At 39.5% G+C, this 26,208-nt stretch overlaps 1 protein-coding gene across 4 annotated transcripts in view; it reads left to right on the forward strand.

The window, feature by feature from the left end:
* l(2)k14505 (ATP synthase mitochondrial F1 complex assembly factor 2 homolog l(2)k14505) overlaps positions 1-26,208 on the forward strand; it is a 108,718-nt gene that overhangs the window by 32,762 nt on the left and 49,748 nt on the right. For 2 of the 4 annotated variants that reach the window (XM_070102282.1, XM_070102283.1), the window contains exons 7-8: positions 8,541-8,656; positions 23,644-23,781. In XM_070102282.1, coding sequence (XP_069958383.1) covers positions 8,541-8,656; positions 23,644-23,778 — 251 coding nt within the window. In that variant the 3' untranslated portion in view covers positions 23,779-23,781. Of the gene's footprint in view, positions 1-8,540; positions 8,657-23,643; positions 24,049-24,072; positions 26,080-26,208 lie in introns of those variants that run through there. The other 2 variants (XM_070102281.1, XM_070102280.1) reach the window with 2 other exon arrangements.

Genomic DNA, 26,208 nt, shown 5'->3' on the forward strand with positions numbered 1-26,208 from the left:
AACAAATGGATTTGTCAGTTAAAAATAGGAGAGGAGAGTTATTAAATGGAGAGTTAGAGGTATTGGGAAGATGGAGGGAATATTTTGAGGAATTGTTAAATGTTGATGAAAATAGGGAAGCTGTGATTTCGTGTATAGGGCAAGGAGGAATAACATCTTGTAGGAGTGAGGAAGAGCCAGTTGTGAGTGTGGGGGAAGTTCGTGAGGCAGTAGGTAAAATGAAAGGGGGTAAGGCAGCCGGGATTGATGGGATAAAGATAGAAATGTTAAAAGCAGGTGGGGATATAGTTTTGGAGTGGTTGGTGCAATTATTTAATAAATGTATGGAAGAGGGTAAGGTACCTAGGGATTGGCAGAGAGCATGCATAGTTCCTTTGTATAAAGGCAAAGGGGATAAAAGAGAGTGCAAAAATTATAGGGGGATAAGTCTGTTGAGTGTACCTGGTAAGGTGTATGGTAGAGTTATAATTGAAAGAATTAAGAGTAAGACGGAGAATAGGATAGCAGATGAACAAGGAGGCTTTAGGAAAGGTAGGGGGTGTGTGGACCAGGTGTTTACAGTGAAACATATAAGTGAACAGTATTTAGATAAGGCTAAAGAGGTCTTTGTGGCATTTATGGATTTGGAAAAGGCGTATGACAGGGTGGATAGGGGGGCAATGTGGCAGATGTTGCAAGTGTATGGTGTAGGAGGTAGGTTACTGAAAGCAGTGAAGAGTTTTTACGAGGATAGTGAGGCTCAAGTTAGAGTATGTAGGAAAGAGGGAAATTTTTTCCCAGTAAAGGTAGGCCTTAGACAAGGATGTGTGATGTCACCGTGGTTGTTTAATATATTTATAGATGGGGTTGTAAGAGAAGTAAATGCGAGGGTCTTGGCAAGAGGCGTGGAGTTAAAAGATAAAGAATCACACACAAAATGGGAGTTGTCACAGCTGCTCTTTGCTGATGACACTGTGCTCTTGGGAGATTCTGAAGAGAAGTTGCAGAGATTGGTGGATGAATTTGGTAGGGTGTGCAAAAGAAGAAAATTAAAGGTGAATACAGGAAAGAGTAAGGTTATGAGGATAACAAAAAGATTAGGTGATGAAAGATTGAATATCAGATTGGAGGGAGAGAGTATGGAGGAGGTGAACGTATTCAGATATTTGGGAGTGGACGTGTCAGCGGATGGGTCTATGAAAGATGAGGTGAATCATAGAATTGATGAGGGAAAAAGAGTGAGTGGTGCACTTAGGAGTCTGTGGAGACAAAGAACTTTGTCCTTGGAGGCAAAGAGGGGAATGTATGAGAGTATAGTTTTACCAACGCTCTTATATGGGTGTGAAGCGTGGGTGATGAATGTTGCAGCGAGGAGAAGGCTGGAGGCAGTGGAGATGTCATGTCTGAGGGCAATGTGTGGTGTGAATATAATGCAGAGAATTCGTAGTTTGGAAGTTAGGAGGAGGTGCGGGATTACCAAAACTGTTGTCCCGAGGGCTGAGGAAGGGTTGTTGAGGTGGTTCGGACATGTAGAGAGAATGGAGCGAAACAGAATGACTTCAAGAGTGTATCAGTCTGTAGTGGAAGGAAGGCGGGGTAGGGGTCGGCCTAGGAAGGGTTGGAGGGAGGGGGTAAAGGGGCTTGGACTTCCAGCAGGCATGCGTGAGCGTGTTTGATAGGAGTGAATGGAGACAAATGGTTTTTAATACTTGACGTGCTGTTGGAGTGTGAGCAAAGTAACATTTATGAAGGGATTCAGGGAAACCGGCAGGCCGGACTTGAGTCCTGGAGATGGGAAGTACAGTGCCTGCACTCTGAAGGAGGGGTGTTAATGTTGCAGTTTAAAAACTGTAGTGTAAAGCACCCTTCTGGCAAGACAGTGATGGAGTGAATGATGGTGAAAGTTTTTCTTTTTCGGGCCACCCTGCCTTGGTGGGAATCGGCCAGTGTGATAATAAAAAAAAAAATAATAATAATAAATATGATACAAAACTGGATCAGGAGGAGGTACAGTATATACTACAATCACTGAAAATTTTAAAAAAGTTATACTAGTACCATCCGACTTCCGAGCTTGGTTCCAACCAGCTGGTTGTAAGTCAAAATGGACGCAAGTCGAACCTTAGAAAATTGCCGACATACTGGGTAGGGTATAATGTCAAACCTTTACTATATAAACTACCTACATAGTATCGTATGTTACTTTTTACTAAATATTTTGCTACTGTATGTCAACATCACAGTTATTGTTATGATTTTATTTTATTGTTTTATTTTTGTATTTCATTTTTTACTTTACTTTTTATGCTTTTAGTACTGTATTTTATACTGTAAGGTTTAGGAGAAACACTATGTACATCACAAACACTTGTTTATTTCCCAGAACATTTGCATACAAAACGTGTTCGAATTCACTTCAAATGAAAGAAACTGAAAACATTTGTATGCATGAACAGAAAAGTACAAAATAACTTAAGCTAAGCTGTAAACAGTGTAAATAAAAATTACATAAATTCAAAAAATAGATAAAAAGGAAACTCAAGGAAATTTTAATGAAATATAAATGAAATACAAATAAGGATAGGGACACATTTACAGCCCGCTAGTGCTTGGTTGGGGATTGTCTACACTTTCTTCCTCTGAAAGGGTAGGGGTGGGAGGAGGCGGGGGAACACTCTTGATAAACATACTGAGATTTGTTTGAATTTTCCTTTTTTTCTTTGTAAATGTGTCTGTATTTGGACGCATTGAATCCTGTACCATTCTTTCAGTCTTGACAAACCATTCAATGTTAGGGTCCGTATTCTCCAATTTTCATAACACTTGGTTTATCAACGAAAAACGCTGTGATAATTCCTTCACCGAGAACTTACTTTCTGGCTCCTCCTCTTTTTTTTTCTTCTCTGTCTTTGTTGTTCTGCTTTTCTTTCTTCTTCTGTTATCAGTTCTTAATTCGTTAACTCTTGAACTTCTTCTGTCAAAAGTTCTTCAATATCATCAGCATCACATTCAAGTTCGAGTTCGTTAGCCAATTTTAAAATCTCACCTCTCGAAGTCATGAAAATCTTGAATGAAGTGCTCATTCCACTGCTTCCAGATGCCGTTTATACACTTAGCTGTAACCACCTCCTATGTTTTTGATCCACTGATAAATGTTATACTCCTTCCAGAAGTATCTTAGAGTTACTTCTGGGTCTGAATCAATGGCCTCGATAGCTTGATCATAAGATATGCACAGATAGTGTGCTTTATAATTGAAATAACCCCCTGATCCATGGGTTGTATGAGTGAGGTGGTGTTGGGGGGCATAAACATCACTCGTACATTAGGGTCTAGATTGTCCAAGTGAGGAGGGTGGGCAGGCGCATTGTCTAAAATTAAAAGAATTTTGAAAGGGACTCCTTTTTCCTGGCAATACTTGGGTGTAGCTGGGATGAAACAGTTTGAGAGCACAGGGGTTCTCGGCCATGTAAATTAAGAAGGGTTTTATTTCGAAACCAGCAATATTCCCCCCAAGCAGCAATGAAACCCTTTGCTTCATAACCTTATGCCCTGGCACACTCTTCACTTCCTTAGATATATACGTTCCTTTAGGCATTTTTTTCCAGTACAGGCCAGTTTCATCAACATTAAATATTTGTTCTGGCAAATACCCTTCTTCTTTTATTAAATTATCTAACTCACCAGCAAAGTTTCTTGCACCTTCTTCATCACAACTAGCTGCCTCATCTTTCACTATCACGTAATGAATTTGGCATCACTGAGGAAATCTAAAACACCCATCACTTGCAATAAATTATTGATTATGCTCCTCCTCACTAGCACGTTGTTTCAACCTGTAAAACAAACTTTTTGCTTTTCCTTTGTCAACACAGTGGAATGGGAGAGCTGAAGATCACGAGAAATGCTGTTGACGTTTTTTTCATCCTCATACTGTTTAATTACTTTCATCTTCTGGTCGAGAGTAAGAGTCTGTCTTGTCTTCTTGCTACAAGCTCCAGTGCAAGATTTAGACTTCCTCTAAGGGGCCATGGTGAAATTTCCTGTCCAGGTACATATATACAGTACAGTACAGTTAATACAGTATGTTGCTGCTGATAGGGCAGGGAAAGTGATGCTGCCTGAGTGGTGTGAGAGCTCTCCAGAGATAGTGTGTTGCTGCAAGTAGCAGTCAACTGTCTTGCAGCGGTATGCATTGGCCCACCCAGCCCTGCTGCCAGATGTATGGTGGTAAGTGCGAGTGGCCGTATGTTGAGCAGGTTGTAAGCTGGATGATACTAGTACTAAAAATTAACCCTTTCACTGCCGAGACCCCTGATCCTTAACTCACTCTGTGTCGAAAAATATTCGGAAAAAAAAATCTTTTTTCTTACCAAAATCTTAAGAATATTTTTCTGAGTGTTATAAGACAAAATTTTTTTTTTTTTTTTTTGCGATCAATACTTACCAAGATATAGAGGCGTGAAGTTCACAGAAAGTAAATCCCTTATGGCAACATAAGTGACTACCGCTTACTCAGTAATGTTATTTTTACTTTCATTCTACTTTTTTCTTTTATTTTTTAATATTTTATTTTTTCAAGTAACCTTTGTGGCCTGTGAGACCAATATAGTCCATTATGTATATACACCTACCATCCGACCTACGACCTGCTTGACATACAACCATTTGACTTACAACTGTGTTTTGTAGTCCAAATTTCTGGGAAATAAACAACTGTTTGTGTTGTACACAGTGTTTATGCTAAACCTTACAGTATAAAATACAGTACTAACAGCATAAAAAGTAAAGTAAAAAATGAAATACCAAAATAAAACAATAAAATAAAGTCATTACAAAAATGTGATGTTGATATTCAGTAGTAAGGTTCGACTTACGACCGGTTGGTCGGAACCGAACTCGGTCGTAAGTCGGAGGATACCTGTATATCTACTCTCTGTATGCAACACAATCGCACAAACATTTATTTATTTATTTATTTATTTATAAATTTTAGCATACATACAGAGGTACAAAAAAATGCAGGTAAGAGCAGCATGCCAAAGCCACTTATATGCATAGCATTACGGGCTGGCTTAAAATTAACTTAAGATTAACTAAGCAATGATGAAATCAGTGATAAGACATTATTGTAAACAGATAACTATAAAATACAAGTGAGTATTACAAAGACAGGTCATATGGTTGCATGCATTGCTGTTCATTCAGGTAGTGTATTTAAAAAAAAAATAACAAAGTTAGGTTTAACATTTGTGTGATATAATTGTGAGTAACATTTAGGATGTACAATTTATATGGTTCAGTTATTCAGTATTTATTTGGTTTTGAGTAAGTGAACTTTGAGAAGAGACTTGAATTTATAAACAGGTAGTGTTTCTTTTATATTTACAGGTAATGAATTCCAGATTTTAGGGCCTTTTATGTGCATTGAGTTTTTGCATAGCGTGAGATGGACACGAGGAACATCAAAGAGTGATCTGTGCCTTGTGTTATGGTCATGTGTTCTGTTGAGGTTGGCAAGGAGATGTTTGAGGGGAGGGTTAATATCAGAGTTAAGTGTTCTATGTATGTAATAAGTGCAATAATAAGTATGGATGTTTTGTATGGTGAGTAGGTTGAGTGTTTTGAATATTGGTGGAGTGTGCTGCCTGTAGTGAGAATTTGTTATCATTCTAACTGCAGCCTTTTGTTGGGTAATTAGTGGTCTGAGATGGTTAGTTGTTGTTGAGCCCCATGCACAAATTCCATAGGTGAGATAGGGGTAAATAAGAGAGTGATAAAGGGCCAGGAGGGCTGACTGTGGAACATAGTACCGTATCTTCGATAGTATGCCTACAGTCTTGGAAATTTTCTTAGAAATTTGTTGTATATGTGTATGAAATTTGAGTCTATTATCGAGGTGGATTCCTAAGAATTTTCCCTCTGTTAGCTTTGTGATAGGTGATCCATTTATCGTTATGTTAAGAGGTACATCTGTAGCTCTGCTACCAAACTGAATGAAGTAGGTTTTGTCAATGTTTAATGTAAGTTTGTTAGTCCTCATCCAGGTAGATATTTTCTGTAATTCGGTGTTTACAGTATTGGCTAGCGTGACTGGGCTCGGGTGAGAGAAGACGTATGTGGTGTCATCTGCAAAAAGTGTGGGTTTGAGTAATTGCGAAGCATTTGGTAGGTCATTTATGTATAGGAGAAAGAGAAGAGGGCCAAGGACACTTCCCTGTGGGACACCAACTGTAATTGGTTGTGCGGAAGAGCTTGCCCCATTTGCGTACACATATTGGCTTCTGTTGCTGAGGTAAGACTTGAGGTAGTTGAGGGAGTGCCCTCTAATACCATAGTGTGACAATTTTACGTGGAGCAAGTCATGGTCAACTGTATCAAAAGCTTTACGTAAGTCAATGAAGATCCCCAGTGGGACTTCTTTTTTCTCTATTGCAGTGTATATATGTTCTAGCATGTGTACAATAGCATCATTAGTATTTTTATTAGGCCTGAATCCAAATTGGCATTATATTGTTGACAAAACCTGTTTACACAAACCCATGCTGCCTTCCCCACCACTGACGTAGCCTTCCCCACTACCCATGTCATCTTCCCCACCACCCACATGGAAATAAGTCACTTTGTCTGACTTTTTTTGGGTTATCCTAGGTAATCTACACATATGCTGCTATGTTGTTTACACAAACCAACGCTGCCTTCCTCACTACCCACACTCTTCCCCACTACCCACACTGCCTTTCCCACTATCTACACAACCTTCCCCACCACCCATGCCGTCTTCTTCCTCACCCACATGGAAATAAGTCACTTTGTCTGACTTTTTTGGGTTATCCTAGGTAATCTACACATATGTTGCTATGTTTACACAAACCCATGCTACCTTCTCCACCACCTACGCAGCCTTCCCCACGACCCACACTGTCTTCCCCATCTACTGTGCTGTCTTCCCCACCTACTATGCTCTCTTCCCCACCAACTATGCTGTCTTCCCCACCAACTATGCTGTCTTCCCCACCAACTATGCTGTCATCCCCACTACCCACATGGAAATGAGTCACTTTGTCTGACTTTTTTGGTGGAAGGTTGATAATCGTCTGGATTTTCAGCACTATTTCTGGTATCCTGGGCATAGCTTTCTGCCACAAACTCCTCAAAACCATGAGATTCATCTTCACTGACACTTCAATCTGTGTTAGAACCATCACTTGGGAAGGGAAGAGTCCCAGTTCACCGGAGAGTGAGGTATTCCTTACCACTAGGCTTGGTGACCAAGGCGTACTGAATTAGCACTCGTACAGTGCAATGCGGGTGCCCCAATTTTTTTCATATTGCACACACTGACCATGCAGACACATTTTCTCGCAGGCCTACCAGCTTTCTCCCACTAGATTTGAAGCTGCTAGAATTTTGGCATAGTTTTACGGGACCGACAATGGCTCTCAAGCCGTAATATTACGGGACCGACAGTGAAAGAGTTAAATACAGTTCTGAAAATGGGACACCATGTGCATAGTTCTGTTCTAGCAACTATAAATATGGAATTGCATCTACCCTTTACTCAAGTAGTATGTACAGTTGACTGTAAATTAAGACTGTAGTTATATTCCTGAATGTGGCGTATTTTCAGAAATCATCTAAAATGAATTGAGGAACATGTGAGAAAAATAGGTTTTTATTCATGACTGCTTCATGAAGTTTTTGGAGACTAGCAACCAAAATACAAATATTTTAAGAACTTGAAAATATGAACATTTATTTAGTGTGATGTAAATACACCATACACTACTGAACAGTACACTTTCTTCACATAATGGGGTCCTTCAGGAGGGGTGCCTTGATGATGGAGAAGGTATCTTGTTTCAGGGACATAGAGCTACCCTCCCCTACCTCAGATCAAATCTGATTACCTCCCATTCCCAAGAAGCTATATGACCCATGTGGGTTTATTACCTGGCATGATTATAATTAATATGGGAGTGAAAAATGGGACTAGGTGGTGCTTGGAACACATTTATTTATGTATGAAAGGACTCAAGAATAAATGAAAATGTATGTAAACCCTGTAACTTCAAATCTTCCAGCAAGGAAGGAGTGTGTCTAGACCAGACTTGTGGATGCTGGTAGGATTCAAGTGCATGTACTTATAACATTTTTATTGGATACTTATCCGTCCTGGGACTTACATCACTTGTTTATTTGTTTTTAATGCACTGGCCATCTCCCACTAAGGTAAGATGACCCAGAAAAGAGGAAACACATTCACCATCATTCTTTCAGTAGCTCTTTTGTCAGAATGTTCTGATATCACATTTCTGAACTTCAGCATCCCCACCCCTCCTTCAGAGTGCAGGCATTGTACTTCCCACTTCCAGGACTCAAGTCTGGCTAACTGGTTTCCCTGAATTCCTTCTTTTTTACCCAAATACTGTTAATCCCTCAATGCCATTGTTCAATAGTTCATTCCCTGTGCAGAGTGGTGGAGGTGAACTGTCTAATATTGTATTTATGTTGAAAAAACATTGATTGGAATGTTCTGAGACAAATGATTACTTTTACAGGATTTCTGTTTGGTGTGGAAGTGCTCAAATCTGTCATCCTGGCGATTGCCGCTGCAGAACGAAAAATATCTTCAGAAAAAGCAGTATTTCTTTCAAGATTGGAAACCAATTTTCAGGTAAGAAAGATAATAATAATAATAATAATAATGATTTATTGTTGTTGTTATTATTATTATTATTATTATTATTATTATTATTATTATTATTATTATTATTATTATTATTATTATTATTATTATTATTATTTTAATATGCTGGCTGTCTCCCACTGAGGCAGGGTGACTCAAAAAAGAAACACTTTCACCATCATTCACACTATCACTGTCTTCTCAGAGCTATGACACCCAGAGCCATGCACATATGACAGTTTAGATGTCCCTCTAAACAAATATCCTGAACCCCTCCTTTAACCCTTAAACTCTCCAAATGTAGATCTACGTTCACCTGCGTGGCACTCCGAATATTTTGTAAAATAAAAAAATTGTTTTTTGTTTTTAAATTAAAGAGGGCAATTTTCTGTGTGGTATAAGACCAAAAAAGAAATTTTAGGATCAGTACTTACCAAGATATAAGAGCATGAAGTTGTCTCTGGATGCTCACCTAATGGCAACATCCAGTCCTGCCACTTGGAGAAGTGTTGCCAATTTACCTTTTTTTCTCATTTTTATTTTAATTTATATAATTTTTATGTTATGATAATTACAATTTATAATAGTTCTTGTGATTTCATAGCCAATCTTTGTTCTGACACTAATATTATGTACTGAAATAGTACTCAAATTGTAACAGTCACACTGACAGGTGAACATTTTCACCTGCCCTGGTCATTTACTATTGTCTAGAAATGTATACAAAGTATTTATAGGTCCCAGCAATGTTTTAGACATGCTGGAGTATGAAACTCCTTGAAGCATGGTGTTATGACAAGGGTCAGAATGTGCCCTGATGGAGGGAACCTTGCCTTTATATGTTTTTACTCTTCCACACAAACATGTCTTTGTATGTCTATCTGTCTGCCTGTCTGTCTGTCCATCTGCCTGTCTATCTGTACATTTATCTGTCTGTCTGTCTATCTGTACATCTATCTGCCTAGCTCTGCTTATCTGTCTGTCCAGTTCAGCTTATCTGTCTTCTGTGTGTGCCTGGAGTATAATATGAACTTGAATAATGGTGTTATGACAAGCACCAGATAACAAGTGACATTTGATGAATGTGCACTGCTGGAGGGGGAAACCTTGCCTTTATATGTTTTTACTCTTGCACACAAACATGTCTTTGTATGTCTGTCTTCCTGACTTTCTGCCTGTCTGTCTATCTGTACATCTATCTATCTGTCTGCCTGGCTCTGCTTATCTATCTGACTAGTTCTGCTTATCTTTCTGTCTGCCTGTGTATGTCTGTCTTTCCATCTGCTTGTCCCTATCTCAGGGAGCGGCTAGTAAACCTGTTGGTTTGTGTTGTATGTGCCACTCCCTGATTGCTGAGCAAGTGACACTGCTATTATTTGCGTTATGTTTATTTATGTCGTATATCTACAAACAGTGTATAGCATTTGGCCTGGAATTTTTGGGTTATCCTAGGTAATTTACATTATGTATAAAACTGTATTTATGAGTACATGTGAGAGAGAGAGATATAGACAGATACAAATAGACAGTGATATAGAGATATAGACAGAGATATGGATAGACAGAGATATAGACAGATACAGACAGATACAGACAAAGACAGCCAAAGCCAGCTAGCTAGCCAGCCGAATACATAAGAACATAAGAAAGAAGGAAACTGCAGCAGGCCTACTGGCCCATGCCAGGCAGGTCCATGTCACCCACCGGCTTAGACCAATGACCCACCTAGTGAGGTCACATCCACTGAAAGAAGGCGCATGACATCTGACCCAGTAGCACAAGCTAGTCAGGTTCAACTCACACCCACCCACACCTACTCATGCATTTATCTAACCTATTTTTACTTTCCTCTTAAAATGTGAGTGTTAGTATGACATGACATCAGTGAATCACTGGTGTTTGCCACACTAATTGCTCTAGCTGGCGCTCAGTTGAACTGGTGCTCCCACAAGGTATAGTGGACCCTCATTTTTCGTAAGGCTTGAAAGTTGTGATTTTCAGAAATCGTAGCTTTTTTTCATCAAAACATTGGCTCGCAAATTGTCGTTTGACTCGCCAGTAGTCGTTCGTCTGGGACGCGTACACACAGCCCCGAGCCACCTCACACTCCATTCCCAGCCAGTGTGCCATTGTTTATCAGTGAGTGAGGATGATCCCACAAGTTCATACGATACATTTCATAATATTCCATTCGTTTTAGTGCTTGCAACTGCTAAATAAGTCACCATGGCTCCAAAGAAAGCTTCTAGTGCCAGCCCTTTGGTAAAGAATGTGAGACACACACACAATTTAAGAAAAAGTTTGAAGAAAAATACGAAAGTGGTGGTGGTAGAGGGTGGTAGTGATGGTGGTAGAGGATGGTAGTGGTTGTGATAGTGGTAGATGGTGGTAGTGATGGTGGTAGAAGGTGGTAGTGATGGTGGTAGCAGTTGTGATTTTAGTAGAGGGTGGTAGTGATGGTGGTAGAGGGTGGTAGTGGTTGTGATGGTGGTAGAGGGTGCCTTCTTCAGTGATTCTGCTAACTCCTCCAATGTTGTTGGAGTTATATAGGGCTACAGAAAACACTGCTGCCTCAGCTGCTGCTTCACCACCATTATGGACGGCTTATGCTCTCAGTGGCCCTTATATACCCAACAACAACAACACAACTCCTCTTGTGACATTCATAATGACTTATTTTATTCATTCTAGAGTATATTCCATGTTTCTATGTTATTAATATTGTTTATTATGTCATATTAGTTGAATTGTGATAGATAAATAAGCTGTAGAGTTGACATTAGTGTAATATTCTCCAACAATAAACTCACCACCCCTCCCTCTGCCCCGTCTGCCGATAACCCATGTGCAACATTTGTGCAACATCCTTTCAGTTTTGATACCACTGATAGTGTCATCCTGCCAGAATGTCCTATAACCTATACCATAAGTAAAGAAAAACAATTCTGGAACATGTGTAACGTGTGTTCAGCAGGCTGGGTGGGTGGCTGATTGACTTTGGCTGTCTCTGTCTCCATTTGTCTGTCTGTGTCTATTTCTGTCTCTGTTTGTCTCTGTCTTTGTTTATCTCTGTCTCTGTCTCACAGGTACACATAAATACAGTGGACCCCCGACATTCAATATTAATCCGTTCCTGAGAGCTCATCGAATGTCGAAAATATCGAAAGGCGAATTAATTTTCCCCATAATAAATAATGGAAGTCAAATTAATCCATGCAAGACACCCAAAAGTATGAAAAAAAAAATTTTACTACATGAAATATTAAGTTTAATGCAATAGAATAATTACAATAACAACAATAACAATTGATTAATAACAATAGAATAATTGACACTTACCTTTAATGAAGATCTGGTGATGAATGATAGGATGGGAGGAGGGGAGAGTGTGGATGGTGTTAGTGTTTAGAAGGGGAATCCCCTTCCATTAGGACTTGAGGTAGCAAGTCTTTTTCCGAACTGGCAGCCTCACCATGCCTTACCACACTGTGTATGCCACTACGATTCTTAAATCTTTCAAACCATACTTTGCTGGCCTTAAATTCACTCACATCACCACTAGTTGCAGGCAATTTCTTTACCAAATCATCATGCAACTTCCTAGCCTTTTCACAAATGATTGCTTGAGAGATGCTATCTCCTGCTATCTGTTTTTCATTTATCCACACCAATAATAGTCTCTCAACATCTTCTAACACTAGCGATCTCTGTTTCGTAATCACAGTTGCACCTTTTGCAAGAACAGCTTCCTTGATTGCCGTTTTCCTGCTCACTACAGTAGAGATGGTTGATTGGGGTTTACTATACAACCTGACCAGCTCCGACACACGCACTCCACTTTCGTACTTTGCAATTATCTCTTTCTTCATTTCAATAGTCATTAGCACCTTTTTTCTCGAAGGGTTGGCACTAGAAGCTTTCTAGAAACAAGCACCAAAAACAGTGATAATATGGAATGTATCGAATGTATCCTTAGATGCGCGCACACTGCCTGGGTTGTAAACACTGGCACACACAGGGCGGTTCAGGCCACATGTGGACACGTCTCATACGAATCGCATTGAATAGCGGGTTTCTGATCGAATGCCGAGGCAAAATTTTTGCGTTAAAATGCATCGAATGTCGGATTTATTGAATGTCGATGCCATTGAATGTCGGAGGTCCACTGTACTATTATACATAGTGTTAATTACCTAGGATAACCCAAAATAATCCAGGCAAAGTGCTATACTGTGCTTGTAGACATAAGGTATAATAAGCATGACTGACAAGTAATATGCATTTTCACTCGTTCAGGAATCAGACATGACAACTCTGCATCATATGTAATACCTGTTGGTTCATGAGCAGCTCTCTCTGAAACAGAAAGAGACACAAGTAGACAGAGAGACAGGAAGACAGACACACAGGCAGACAGAAAGACAGATAAGCAGAGACAGATATAAACAGATACAGAACTAGACAGACAGATCTACAAGCAGACAGACATGTTAGTATATAACAGTGAAAACAAATAAAGCCAAGGCAGTGCACGATCATCAAGTGTCTCTACACTGCTGCACTGTCAGCAGTGGAGTGACACTCGTCTTACACGGTGCTTCAAGGAGTTTCATATACAGTGGACCCCCGGTTTACGATCAGCTCCCAATGCGACCAATTATGTAAGTGTATTTATGTACGTGCATTTGTATGTGTATGTTTGGGGGTCTGAAATGGACTAATCTAATTCACAATATTCCTTATGGGAACAAATTCGGTCAGTACTGGCACCTGAACATACTTCTGGAATGAAATAATATCGTAAACCGGGGGTCCACTGTATACAGTAGGGCCCCGCTTTACGGCGTTTCGCCTTACGGCCTTCCGCTAATACGGTAATGTCAAATTATGATCAAAATTTGCTATACGGCAAGTGGTCTTTCAAATACTGCACTCCCTACCCGGTTTGTTTACATTCTCCGTGACCACATCTATTACATCTGGAAACTTTTCAAAATTTCAAGTGTTTTACAGTTATTGCGTATTTTATATGTACTCTGGTACTTATACTTATGTGTACCTGTACCTAAATATACTTAGTGTGCTGGTGTGCAGGTACACATTAAAATTGCTAAGTCTCTCTACTCATGATGCCAATAGTACATAATAAGCATCACTCTTGGGCACATTAAATGTCTTATTTTACATTAATATAGACATTTTCATTAATCCATCTATGATATTTTCCTCAAAATTATACAAGAAACCCGTTGCATAGCATATAAACATGATGCATACACTCACAGAATAAAAATTTACGTAAATATGAGCTTTGTTTACACAGCGGCTGTGTAGGTAGTGTCAGAAGAATTACGTTTTCTCTAGTCAAACACTGGGGGATAACTGTAGAAAAATATTCTTTTCATATGCCTTCACTCTATATATAGCAATTCACAACCCTTGTGGGTTTAGCACTTTTTTATTATGATGATGATAATATCGTCATCTTCATTCACTCTAAAAATTGATGTGTTGCATGAGAATGGCAGTGTTGCTGTTTGTTTATTCTGTACTAACTTGTACAACTTGTACACAGTGTAAGAGTATTTGTATTGTGAGGTAATTATTATTATAATAAAAAAAATGTTGTGAGGTAAAAGTTTTACAAACTTTTACAAATGTACATGAATGAACTAAAAGCAGACACACATTAATATGCATTTATTTCACCTGACAAAGTGATTGCCCACTACCTGTTCGGTTTGTGTTCTTACATTGTCTGAACTCTGTATCTCGTTCTCTTTCTCGTTTACTCTTTCGTTAACTAGTTGGCTCTCATTGACGATGACGTCTAAGCTTAGCTGTGATTAAAAGAGGAGTCGTAAGCCTCTTGCTTTAAGTGCCAAGTTAGAGGATGGTGGTGTGCCATTCTGATTTTATTCAATAAACACCCTGCCACTTACCTCTCACATATTAATATTAATATTTTAAGGTAAGTAATAAGTGTACTCTGTGTGTATCTTACCTTTTTATTGTGTTTTTTTTTTTTTTTTTTTGCCTATTTCTATTGATAACTTAATGTATTCAGATATTTGGGAGTGGACGTGTCAGCGGATGGGTCTATGAAAGATGAGGTGAATCATAGAATTGATGAGGGAAAAAGAGTGAGTGGTGCACTTAGGAGTCTGTGGAGACAAAGAACTTTGTCCTTGGAGGCAAAGAGGGGAATGTATGAGAGTATAGTTTTACCAACACTCTTATATGGGTGTGAAGCATGGGTGATGAATGTTGCAGCGAGGAGAAGGCTGGAGGCAGTGGAGATGTCATGTCTGAGGGCAATGTGTGGTGTGAATATAATGCAGAGAATTCGTAGTTTGGAAGTTAGGAGGAGGTGCGGGATTACCAAAACTGTTGTCCAGAGGGCTGAGGAAGGGTTGTTGAGGTGGTTCGGACATGTAGAGAGAATGGAGCGAAACAGAATGACTTCAAGAGTGTATCAGTCTGTAGTGGAAGGAAGGCGGGGTAGGGGTCGGCCTAGGAAAGGTTGGAGAGAGGGAGTAAAGGAGGTTTTGTGCGCGAGGGGCTTGGACTTCCAGCAGGTATGCATGAGCGTGTTTGATAGGAGTGAATGGAGACAAATGGTTTTTAATAGTTGACGTGCTGTTGGAGTGTGAGCAAAGTAACATTTATGAAGGGGTTCAGGGAAACCGGCAGGCCGGACTTGAGTCCTGGAGATGGGAAGTACAGTGCCTGCACTCTGAAGGAGGGGTGTTAATGTTGCAGTTTAAAAACTGTAGTGTAAAGCACCCTTCTGGCAAGACAATGTTGGAGTGAATGATGGTGAAAGTTTTTCTTTTTCGGGCCACCCTGCCTTGGTGGGAATCGGCCAGTGTGATAATAAAAAAAATAAAAATGAAAAAACTTAATGTAAGTTAGTGTAAACTTGTCTGGCATTTATTGCATATTTTATATGTTGTCTGATAATAATACTTGTGGACCTGTGTGGTAGCTGGGCGGAGGGATAACATTACGTTTTCTCTGGTCAGGCAGCAGAGAAAATGTGTATGAATCTGCTTTTGGCCCAGCAAATTCCCCACTCCGCTTCTGTTTACAATTTTCAGCATGACTTATTCATTATTTCTCCCTTCGTTTATGATGGCATCTAAAGGTAGTTGTTAGAAACTATTAAATTCAGTGAACAAGGTATGTCAATGCTAATAATATGGCTCTGGGTCATAGTGTAGGTAGCCAGTAGGTGTAGCCCGGGCGGGCTACACCTACCGGCTACCTACACTGGCTTTCTACATTAAGACTACACATATTTTAAGGTAAATAGTGAGTGTACTGTATGCGTATTTTAACTCTCTGGGATGTTTTAAATATCATATGTTAAGTATGAGATGGGGAGCCAGGGCTACCTACACCTGACTTCCTACAAATAAGTACTACTCACCTCTCGCCCTACATTAAGATTACAAATACACATACTTTAAGATAAGTAATGAATGTACTGTGTATGTATTTTACTTTTTGTGTTTTTAATGCCTAGTTCTATTACTAACTTAATATGATTTAGTGTAAACTTGTTGTCTGGCATTTATTTTTTATTTTTATTATCACACCGGCCGATTCCCACCAAGGCAGGGTGGCCCGAAAAAGAAAAACTTTCACCATCATTCACTCCATCACTGTCTTGCCAGAAGGGTGCTTTACACTACAGTTTTTAAACTGCAACATTAACACCCCTCCTTCAGAGTGCAGGCACTGTACTTCCCATCTCCAGGACTCAAGTCCGGCCTGCCGGTTTCCCTGAATCCCTTCATAAATGTTACTTTGCTCACACTCCAACAGCATTTATATGCATTTATAAATGGAAAAAATGGCATTCTGCTTTCCGGCGATGTCTGCTCTCCGGAGATAGCCTGGAACCTAATCCGCCGTATAAGTGGGGCCCTACTGTACTGTACTCCAGTGTGTCTAAAATATTGCTGGGACCTATAAATACTTTGTATATATTTCTAAACAACGGTAAATAACCAAGGCAGGTGAAAATGTTCACCTGTCAGTGTGTTTGTGACTACGTATTTAAGTACTATTTCAGGACCTAATATTAGTGTCAGAACAAACATTGGCTATGAAATCACAAGAACTACTGCAAATTGTAATTTTTTTTTTTTTATTATTATCACACTGGCCGATTCCCACCAAGGCAGGGTGGCCCGAAAAAGATAAACTTTCACCATCATTCACTCCATCACTGTCTTACAGTTTTTAAACTGCAACATTAACACCCCTCCTTCAGAGTGCAGGCACTGTACTTCCCATCTCCAGGACTCAAGTCCGGCCTGCCGGTTTCCCTGAACCTCTTCGTAAATGTTACTTTGCTCACACTCCAACAGCACGTCAACTATTAAAAACCATTTGTCTCCATTCACTCCTATCAAACATGCTCATGCATGCCTGCTGGAAGTCCAAGCCCCTCGCACACAAAACCTCCTTTACCCCCTCCCTCCAACCTTTCCTAGGCCGACCCCTACCCCGCCTTCCTTCCACTACAGACTGATACACTCTTGAAGTCATTCTGTTTCGCTCCATTCTCTCTACATGTCCGAACCACCTCAACAACCCTTCCTCAGCCCTCTGGACAGCAGTTTTGGTAATCCCGCACCTCCTCCTAACTTCCAAACTACGAATTCTCTGCATTATATTCACACCACACATTGCTCTCAGACATGACATCTCCACTGCCTCCAGCCTTCTCCTCGCTGCAGCATTCATCACCCATGCTTCACACCCATATAAGAGCGTTGGTAAAACTATACTCTCATACATTCCCCTCTTTGCCTCCAAGGACAAAGTTCTTTGTCTCCACAGACTCCTAAGTGCACCACTCACCCTTTTCCCCTCATCAATTCTATGATTCGCCTCATCTTTCATAGACCCATCCGCTGACACGTCCACTCCCAAATATCTGAATACATTCACCTCCATACTCTCTCCCTCCAATCTGATATCCAATCTTTCATCACCTAATCTTTTTGTTATCCTCATAACCTTACTCTTTCCTGTATTCACTTTTAATTTTCTTCTTTTGCACACCCTACCAAATTCATACACCAGTCTCTGCAGCTTTTCTTCAGAATCTCCCAAGAGCACAGTGTCATCAGCAAAGAGCAACTGTGACAACTCCCACTTTATGTGTGATTCTTTATCTTTTAACTCCACGCCTCTTGCCAAGACCCTCGCATTTACTTCTCTTACAACCCCATCTATAAATATATTAAACAACCACGGTGACATCACACATCCTTGTCTAAGGCCTACTTTTACTGGGAAAAAATTTCCCTCTTTCCTACATACTCTAACTTGAGCCTCACTATCCTCGTAAAAACTCTTCACTGCTTTCAGTAACCTACCTCCTACACCATACACTTGCAACATCTGCCACATTGCCCCCCTATCCACCCTGTCATATGCCTTTTCCAAATCCATAAATGCCACAAAGACCTCTTTAGCCTTATCTAAATACTGTTCACTTATATGTTTCACTGTAAACACCTGGTCCACACACCCCCTACCTTTCCTAAAGCCTCCTTGTTCATCTGCTATCCTATTCTCCGTCTTACTCTTAATTCTTTCAATTATAACTCTACCATACACTTTACCAGGTACACTCAACAGACTTATCCCCCTATAATTTTTGCACTCTCTTTTATCCCCTTTGCCTTTATACAAAGGAACTATGCATGCTCTCTGCCAATCCCTAGGTACCTTACCCTCTTCCATACATTTATTAAATAATTGCACCAACCACTCCAAAACTATATCCCCACCTGCTTTTAACATTTCTATCTTTATCCCATCAATCCCGGCTGCCTTACCCCCTTTCATTTTACCTACTGCCTCATGAACTTCCCCCACACTCACAACTGGCTCTTCCTCACTCCTACAAGATGTTATTCCTCCTTGCCCTATACACGAAATCACAACTTCCCTATCTTCATCAACATTTAACAGTTCCTCAAAATATTCCCTCCATCTTCCCAACCTCTAACTCTCCATTTAATAACTCTCCTCTTCTATTTTTAACTGACAAATCCATTTGTTCTCTAGGCTTCCTTAACTTGTTAATCTCACTCCAAAACTTTTTCTTATTTTCAACAAAATTTGTTGATAACATCTCACCCACTCTCTCATTTCCTCTCTTTTTACATTGCTTCACCACTCTCTTAACCTCTCTCTTTTTCTCCATATACTCTTCCCTCCTTGCATCACTTCTACTTTGTAAAAACTTCTCATATGCTAACTTTTTCTCCCTTACTGCTCTCTTTACATCATCATTCCACCAATCGCTCCTCTTCCCTTCCGCACCCACTTTCCTGTAACCACAAACTTCTGCTGAACACTCTAACACTACATTTTTAAACCTACCCCATACCTCTTTGACCCCATTGCCTATGCTCTCATTAGCCAATCTATCCTCCAATAGCTGTTTATATCTTACCCTAACTGCCTCCTCTTTTAGTTTATAAACCTTCACCTCTCTCTTCCCTGATGCTTCTATTCTCCTTGTACCCCATCTACCTTTTACTTTCAGTGTAGCTACAACTAGAAAGTGATCTGATATATCTGTGGCCCCTCTATAAACATGTACATCCTGAAGTCTACTCAACAGTCCATAATCCAACAAACTACTGTCATTTCACCCTACATCATATCTTGTATACTTATTTATCCTCTTTTTCTTAAAATATGTATTACCTATAACTAAACCCCTTTCTATAACAAAGTTCAATCAAAGGGCTCCCATTATCATTTACACCTGGCACCCCAAACTTACGTACCACACCCTCTCTAAAAGTTTCTCCTACTTTAGCATTCAGATCCCCTACCACAATTACTCTCTCACTTGGTTCAAAGGCTCCTATACATTCACTTAACATCTCCCAAAATCTCTCTCTCTCCTCTACATTCCTCTCTTCTCCAGGTGCATACACGCTTATTATGACCCACTTTTCACATCCAACCTTTACTTTAATCCACATAATTCTTGAATTTACACATTCATATTCTCTTTTCTCCTTCCATAACTGATCCTTCAACATTACTGCTACCCCTTCCTTTGCTCTAACTCTCTCAGATACTCCAGATTTAATCCCATTTATTTCCCCCCACCGAAACTCCCCTACCCCCTTCAGCTTTGTTTCGCTTAGGGCCAGGACATCCAACTTCTTTTCATTCATAACATCAGCAATCTGTTTCTTGTCATCCGCACTACATCCACGCACATTCAAGCATCCCAGTTTTATAAAGTTTTTCTTCTTCTCTTTTTTAGTAAATGTCTACAGGAGAAGGGGTTACTAGCCCATTGCTCCCGGCATTTTAGTCGCCTCATACAACACGCATGGCTTACGGAGGAAAGATTCTTTTCCACGTCCCCATGGACAATAGAAGAAATAAAGAAGAACAAGAGCTATTTAGAAAAAGGGGAAAAACCTAGATGTATGTATATATATATGCATGTGCGTGTCTGTGAAGTGTGACCAAAGTGTAAGTAGGAGTAGCATGATATCCCTGTTATCTAGTGTGTTTATGAGACAGAAAAAGAAACCAGCAATCCTACCATCATGCAAAACAGTTACAGGTTTCTGTTTCACAGTCATCTGGCAGGACGGTAGTACTTCCCTGGGTGGTTGCTGTCTACAAACCTACTACCTAGGTAGTAGGTTGGTAAATTGTAATTATCAGAACTTAAAAATTATACAAGTTAAAACAAAATTGAGAAAAAAGGTATATCGGCAACACTTATGCAAGTGGCAGGACTCCATGTTGTCGTCAGGTGAGCATCTAGCACCAACTTTGTGGTTTTATATCTCTGTAAGTACTGACCTTAAATTTTTTTCTTGTCTTGTTACACACAGAAAATTACCCTCTTTTTTTTCTTTTTTTTCAAAATATTTGGAGCGCTGGGCGAGAGAACGTAGATCTACATTTGGACAGTTAAGGGGTTAACACTAAATATTCACACCTAACAGTTCCCACCTCACCTCCAGAAACAGTACAGATCCACTTATCACATCCAACTGTTATTCTGATAAGATAAGAGTAAAGTGATGAGGGTATCAAACAGTTTAGATAAAGAAAAATTGGATATCACATTGGGGAGAGGGAGTATGCAAGAAGTGAATGCTTTCAGATATTTGGGAGTTGACTAACTTGTTAGCAGATTGGTCTATGAAGGATAAGGTTACCTATAGAATTGATGAAGGAAAAAAGGTGAGTGGTGCGTTGAGGTATCTGTAGAGACAAAAAATGTTATCCATGGAGGCAAAGAAGGGAATGTACAAAAGTATAGTGGTACCAACACTCTTATATGGGTGTGAAGCTTGGGTTATAAATGCTGCAGTGAGGAGGCAGCTGGAGGCAGTGGAGATGTCCTGTCTAAGGGCAATGTGTGGTGTAAATATTATACAGAGAATTCGTAGTGTTGAAATTAGGAGGTGTGGGGTTACTAAAAGTATTAATCAGAGGGCTGAAGAGGGGTTGTTCAGGTGGTTTGGTCATTTAGAGAGGATAGAACAAAGTAGAATGACTTGGAGGGCGTATAAATCTGAAAGGGAAAGGAAGGCGGGGTAGGGGTCATCCTCAAAAAGGCTGGAGGGTGGGAGTAAAGGAGGTTTTTGTGGGCGAGGGGCTTGGATTTCTGGCAAGCATGCATGAGTGTGTTAGATAGGAGTGAATGGAGACTAATGGTTTTTGGGACCTGATGAGCTGTTGGAGTGTGAGCATTGTAATATTTTGTGAAGGGATTCAGAGAAACCGTTTAGTCGGACTTGAGTCCTGGAAATGGGAAGTACAATGCCTGAACTTTAAAGGAGGGGTTTGGGATATTGGCAGTTTGGAGGGACTTCTAAACTGTTGTATCTGAGTGCCTCTGCAAAGAGTGATTATGTATGAGTGATGGTGAAGTGTTGAATGATGAAAGTATTTTTCTTTCTTTTTGGGTTTTTCTTTCTTTTTGGGTCACCCTGCCTTGGTGGGAAATAGCCGATGTGTTAAAAAAAAAAATTATACTCCCCGTTTTCTCAAGGAAAATTCCAGTATGATGGTGAGGGGCTCTTTAATGTAAGGAATTGGACATATTCTCCTCTGTCCTTGGATCAAACTTAATCACCTCCTATTCCTCCAAGTGATGTATGACTCCTATTGATTCAGCACTTCCCTCTCGATATAATAGGCCATAGGATAATAGTAATATACAGTGGACCCCCAAGTTTTGTGATTAATCCGTTCCAGAGAGTCTTCCGAAAGTCAGAATTCACGAATGTTGAAACCATTTTCCCCATAAGAAATAATGTAAATCCATTTAATCCGTTTCAGACATCCAAAAGTACTACGTATAAGCAAAAAATACATTTTATAGAGAACTATATTCCATGTCTTATTTATCTATCACAATTCATCTTTCTTCTTTCTTTCAACACACCAGCCGTATTCCACCGAGGCGGGGTGGCCCAAAAGGAAAAATGAAAGCTTCTCCTTTTACATTTAGTAATATATACAGGAGAAGGGGTTACTAACCCCCTTGCTCCCAGCATTTTAGTTGCCTCTTACAACACGCATGGCTTACGGAGGAAGAATTCTGTTCCACTTCCCCATGGAGAGAACAGGAAATAAACAAGAACAAGAACTAGTAAGAAAATAGAAGAAAACCCAGAAGGGTGTGTACATATATATATGCTTGTACATGTATGTGTAGTGTGACCTAAGTGTAAGAAGAAGTAGCAAGATGTACCTGAAATCTTGCACAATTCATGTAATATGACATAAGAAACAATATTAATAACATAGAAACATGACATATACTCTGGAATGAATAAAATATGTCATTACGTATGTGAGGAGTAAGTGGTGGTGGTGTTGTTGTTGGGTTTGTAAGGGCCACTGAGAGAAACTGTACATATTAGTGATAGTGGAGGCCACAGTATAAGCCACCAACACTATTCACACAAACATGTACGTAATTTATAAATAAGAAATATTTACACTTTATAAATAAGAGATATTTACACTTACTGTACCTTGGAGATGCTGGCATTGGTTGAGGGTGGTGGAAGATAGGCAGGGCGGTGTATGTTCATCAGTGCCCTATATACCTCAAACAACAATGGAGGAGTCAGTTTCGTGTCATCCTTTCTCTGTTGCTTAATCGCTTAACTTATTTGCTACACCGTTAATGCTACACTTTATCACTGGCTGGCGCTATAGCCTTTATCGACTCCTGCTGCTTTAGTATTGTACATATCATATAATCACTGAATCGCTGAAGAAGGCACATTCTCCCTTCTCTCTTCCTCCTCCACTTTGGTACTTTGCTACGAGTTTTTTCTTGAATTCTACTGTGTTTCACACCTTCTTTACCAAAGGGCTGGCACTAGAAGCTTCCTTTGGGTCCATGGTGGCTTATTTAGCAGTTTCAAGCACCAAAAACAATGGACTATTACGAAATGTATCGTATGAACGCCTGGAATGATGGTCACTCGCACAGAAACAGTTCTACACTGACACACTGATTGTTGTGTGGGAGCCTTTGTATATGCCTGGCCCCTCCTGGCTGCACAGATGCGTTCCATATGACGGATGAATTGCGAGGCAAATCAAGAACCATGAGGCATTATTTTGACGAAAAAAGTTGCTGAAGGTCAAAATTCATGAAGTGAGAGGCTCACGAAACTCGGGGGGTCCATTGTACCCTTGTCTTCCCTTTAGTAAGTAAGTTTATTCAGGTATACGCAAATACAGTTACAGAGATTATCATACATAGCAGCATATGTGTAGAGTACCTAGGATAATCCAAAAAAAAAGTCAAAGTGACTTATTTACATTGGGGTTCACTACTATTTCTTTAACATTACCAATGCTATACAAAGAAAAGCTAATGCTTCCACATGAATATAATTCTCACACAAAAAAGTTTACATTTTTCTCCTCCCTAGATATCACACTGGGGAGCTGTTGAATGGGCACATGATTTGGACAAGTATGACCACCAGTCGAGATTTTCAGCTGCTTTGCTTTTCATCCACCTTAATACTTGGCAAGCTTCTTCGAAGCAGAAAGCAAAACCATAAAATGTATGTATTGTATCAACAGTATGTTGAATGTCATTTTAGAGCACTGTTTAAATATGTAAAAATATACAAAATAATGTCAAAATTTTTAATTTATGCATTTTTATGGGTGTACGTGCATGTTTTCTTTTATAGGATTATTTCTTCAAATAGCTTCCTTTCTATAGCCATTGTATAGAGCCTATATTTGGTGTACAATAATTTTGGTAAGTGTGACCCAGGGGCAGTCAGTATGTAGTTTAAAAAAAAAACAGATATGATTAAAAAATACTATTTTTTTATTTAACACACCAGCCATCTTCCATGGAGGTCAGGTGACCCGAAAAAGAAGAAACACTTTCATAATCACTGTTTTGCCAGAGGTATGCTGATACTACAGTTCAAAACCGTGCAGGCACTGTACTTTCCGCCTCTAGGACTCAAGTCTGGCTAACAGGTTTCCCTGAATCCCTTCATAAATGTTACCTTGCTCACACTCCAGCAGCACATCGTCATAAAAAGCATTTACCTCCACTCTTAACCCTTTCAGGGTTCAGAGGCCAAATTGCAAAGTGTGCACCAGTGTCCAAGAATTTTCAAAAAATAATTTTGTTATTTTTCTTATGAATTGGTAGAGAATCTTTTTCTGAAGGTAATAAAAAAAAAAGTATGAAATTTGATGGAAAATTGACGAAATTATGCTCTTGTGAATTTTGATGTGTCAGCGATATTTACGCATCGGTGATTTTGCCGACTTTGACTCCCATTGTAGGCCAGTTACATCATTCCAGTCTACCAAATTCTTAGCTATTTCACTAGTGTTACTTCTATTCTATCGATTGAGCACAAGAATTTGCCAAGTCAACTGTTTCAACTACAAAATAAAGTGATCGGAAATTGGTAATTTGGCCAATTTAACACAAAGTTCAAAGTACTCCAGTTTCAAAATAGGGTCCAGAATAAACAATGCAGGTATTCCTGGCACTAAAGTAACATTTCCTCTGTTCATTAGTTACGTTTTCAGGCTTTACTAATGAATTCCATTTTGATTTTTTTATTCACATAATGAATTCTTATTCAAACCAAAAAATAGGAGATTTACTGTTAAACAATGTTGTAATAATTGTATAAATAATATCACCACATTTGTGAATGTATATTAGACCCACCAGCTGGCGTGTATTAGATGAGTGAGGTCATTTGTTTACTCTTGAACATCGGCAAAAATTTAACATTTCTGCTACTTTGAGCTCAGTTTCAAGCCATTTCCAGTACTAAAATCATCTCTATTTCTGTAATATATCTTCCATTCTATCAAATGAGACCAAGAAATCACAAATACAACTATAAAAAGTATATGAAAAAACACTCCAAAGTTGCTGTTTTAATCGAAAATTACGGTCTCAGTTTTTTTCTCTCATGCACTATGTGCTGCAGGATTTGTTTTATGTGGTGCACACATACCACATAGATGCATTCTCTCATATCTAGGCCAAAATTTACCGCTCACAGCTTATCAGAGTGAGCTGAGCTCATGACGTAGATCTATGGTTTGAACCCTTAATGTAAAGCCGTAGATTATGGCACGGACCCTCAAAGGGTTAATACACTCACGCTTGTTGGATGTCCAAGTCTTTCACACACAAAACCTCCTTTACCCCCTCCTTCCAACCTTTCCTAGGGTGACCTTTACCATGCCTTCTCTCCACTACAGACTTACACACCCTCAAAGTCATCGTATTTTGTTCCATCCTCTTTAAATAACCAAACTACCTAAACAACCCCTCTTCTGCTCTTGAGATAATACTTTTAGTAACTCTGCACCTCCTAGTCTCCAAGCTATGATTCTTTGCATAATATTCACATCACACATTGCCCTCAGACACAACTTCTCCACTGCCTACAGCCTCCTTGCTGCAACATTCACCACCCATGCTTTACACCCATATAAGAGTGTTAGTACAGGTCCGCCATTGCAAATCTGGCAGTCAGACATCCGGTTCCATCAGTTATTTGGCACTAATTTTGGCTAGCATAATTTCCAGTTTCCTTTTCTCCATTTATTGTTATAACCTGCTTACTTTTATCCCTAGCTGTGGTTCCAACGAATAAAAGAAATGCTTCTCGTTGTGTAAAGCACATACACAGTACAATGTCCATAAAAGATAAAGTGGCTTTGAAGCCACTGTCGGTCTTCATGAGCTCAGTCTTGTGATGCAGGGGAATATGCTGTATTATTACGCTAATATCAACACTACGGCTTTATTTGCCTATCACACTTGATTTAATATAACATAATAAACAATATAAATAACATAAAAACATGTTAAATACTCAAGAATGAATAATATTTGGCATAATACCGAGCAGTTCGACAGAGGTATGAAGAGGATATGGGATACAAGTACCATCTTCCTATCCCTGTCTTGGGGGCTTATTAGAGAAAATGGA

The sequence above is a fragment of the Cherax quadricarinatus genome, chromosome 81 (genome assembly GCF_038502225.1).
Source record: "Cherax quadricarinatus isolate ZL_2023a chromosome 81, ASM3850222v1, whole genome shotgun sequence".
Classification (NCBI taxonomy): Eukaryota; Metazoa; Arthropoda; class Malacostraca; order Decapoda; family Parastacidae; genus Cherax; species Cherax quadricarinatus.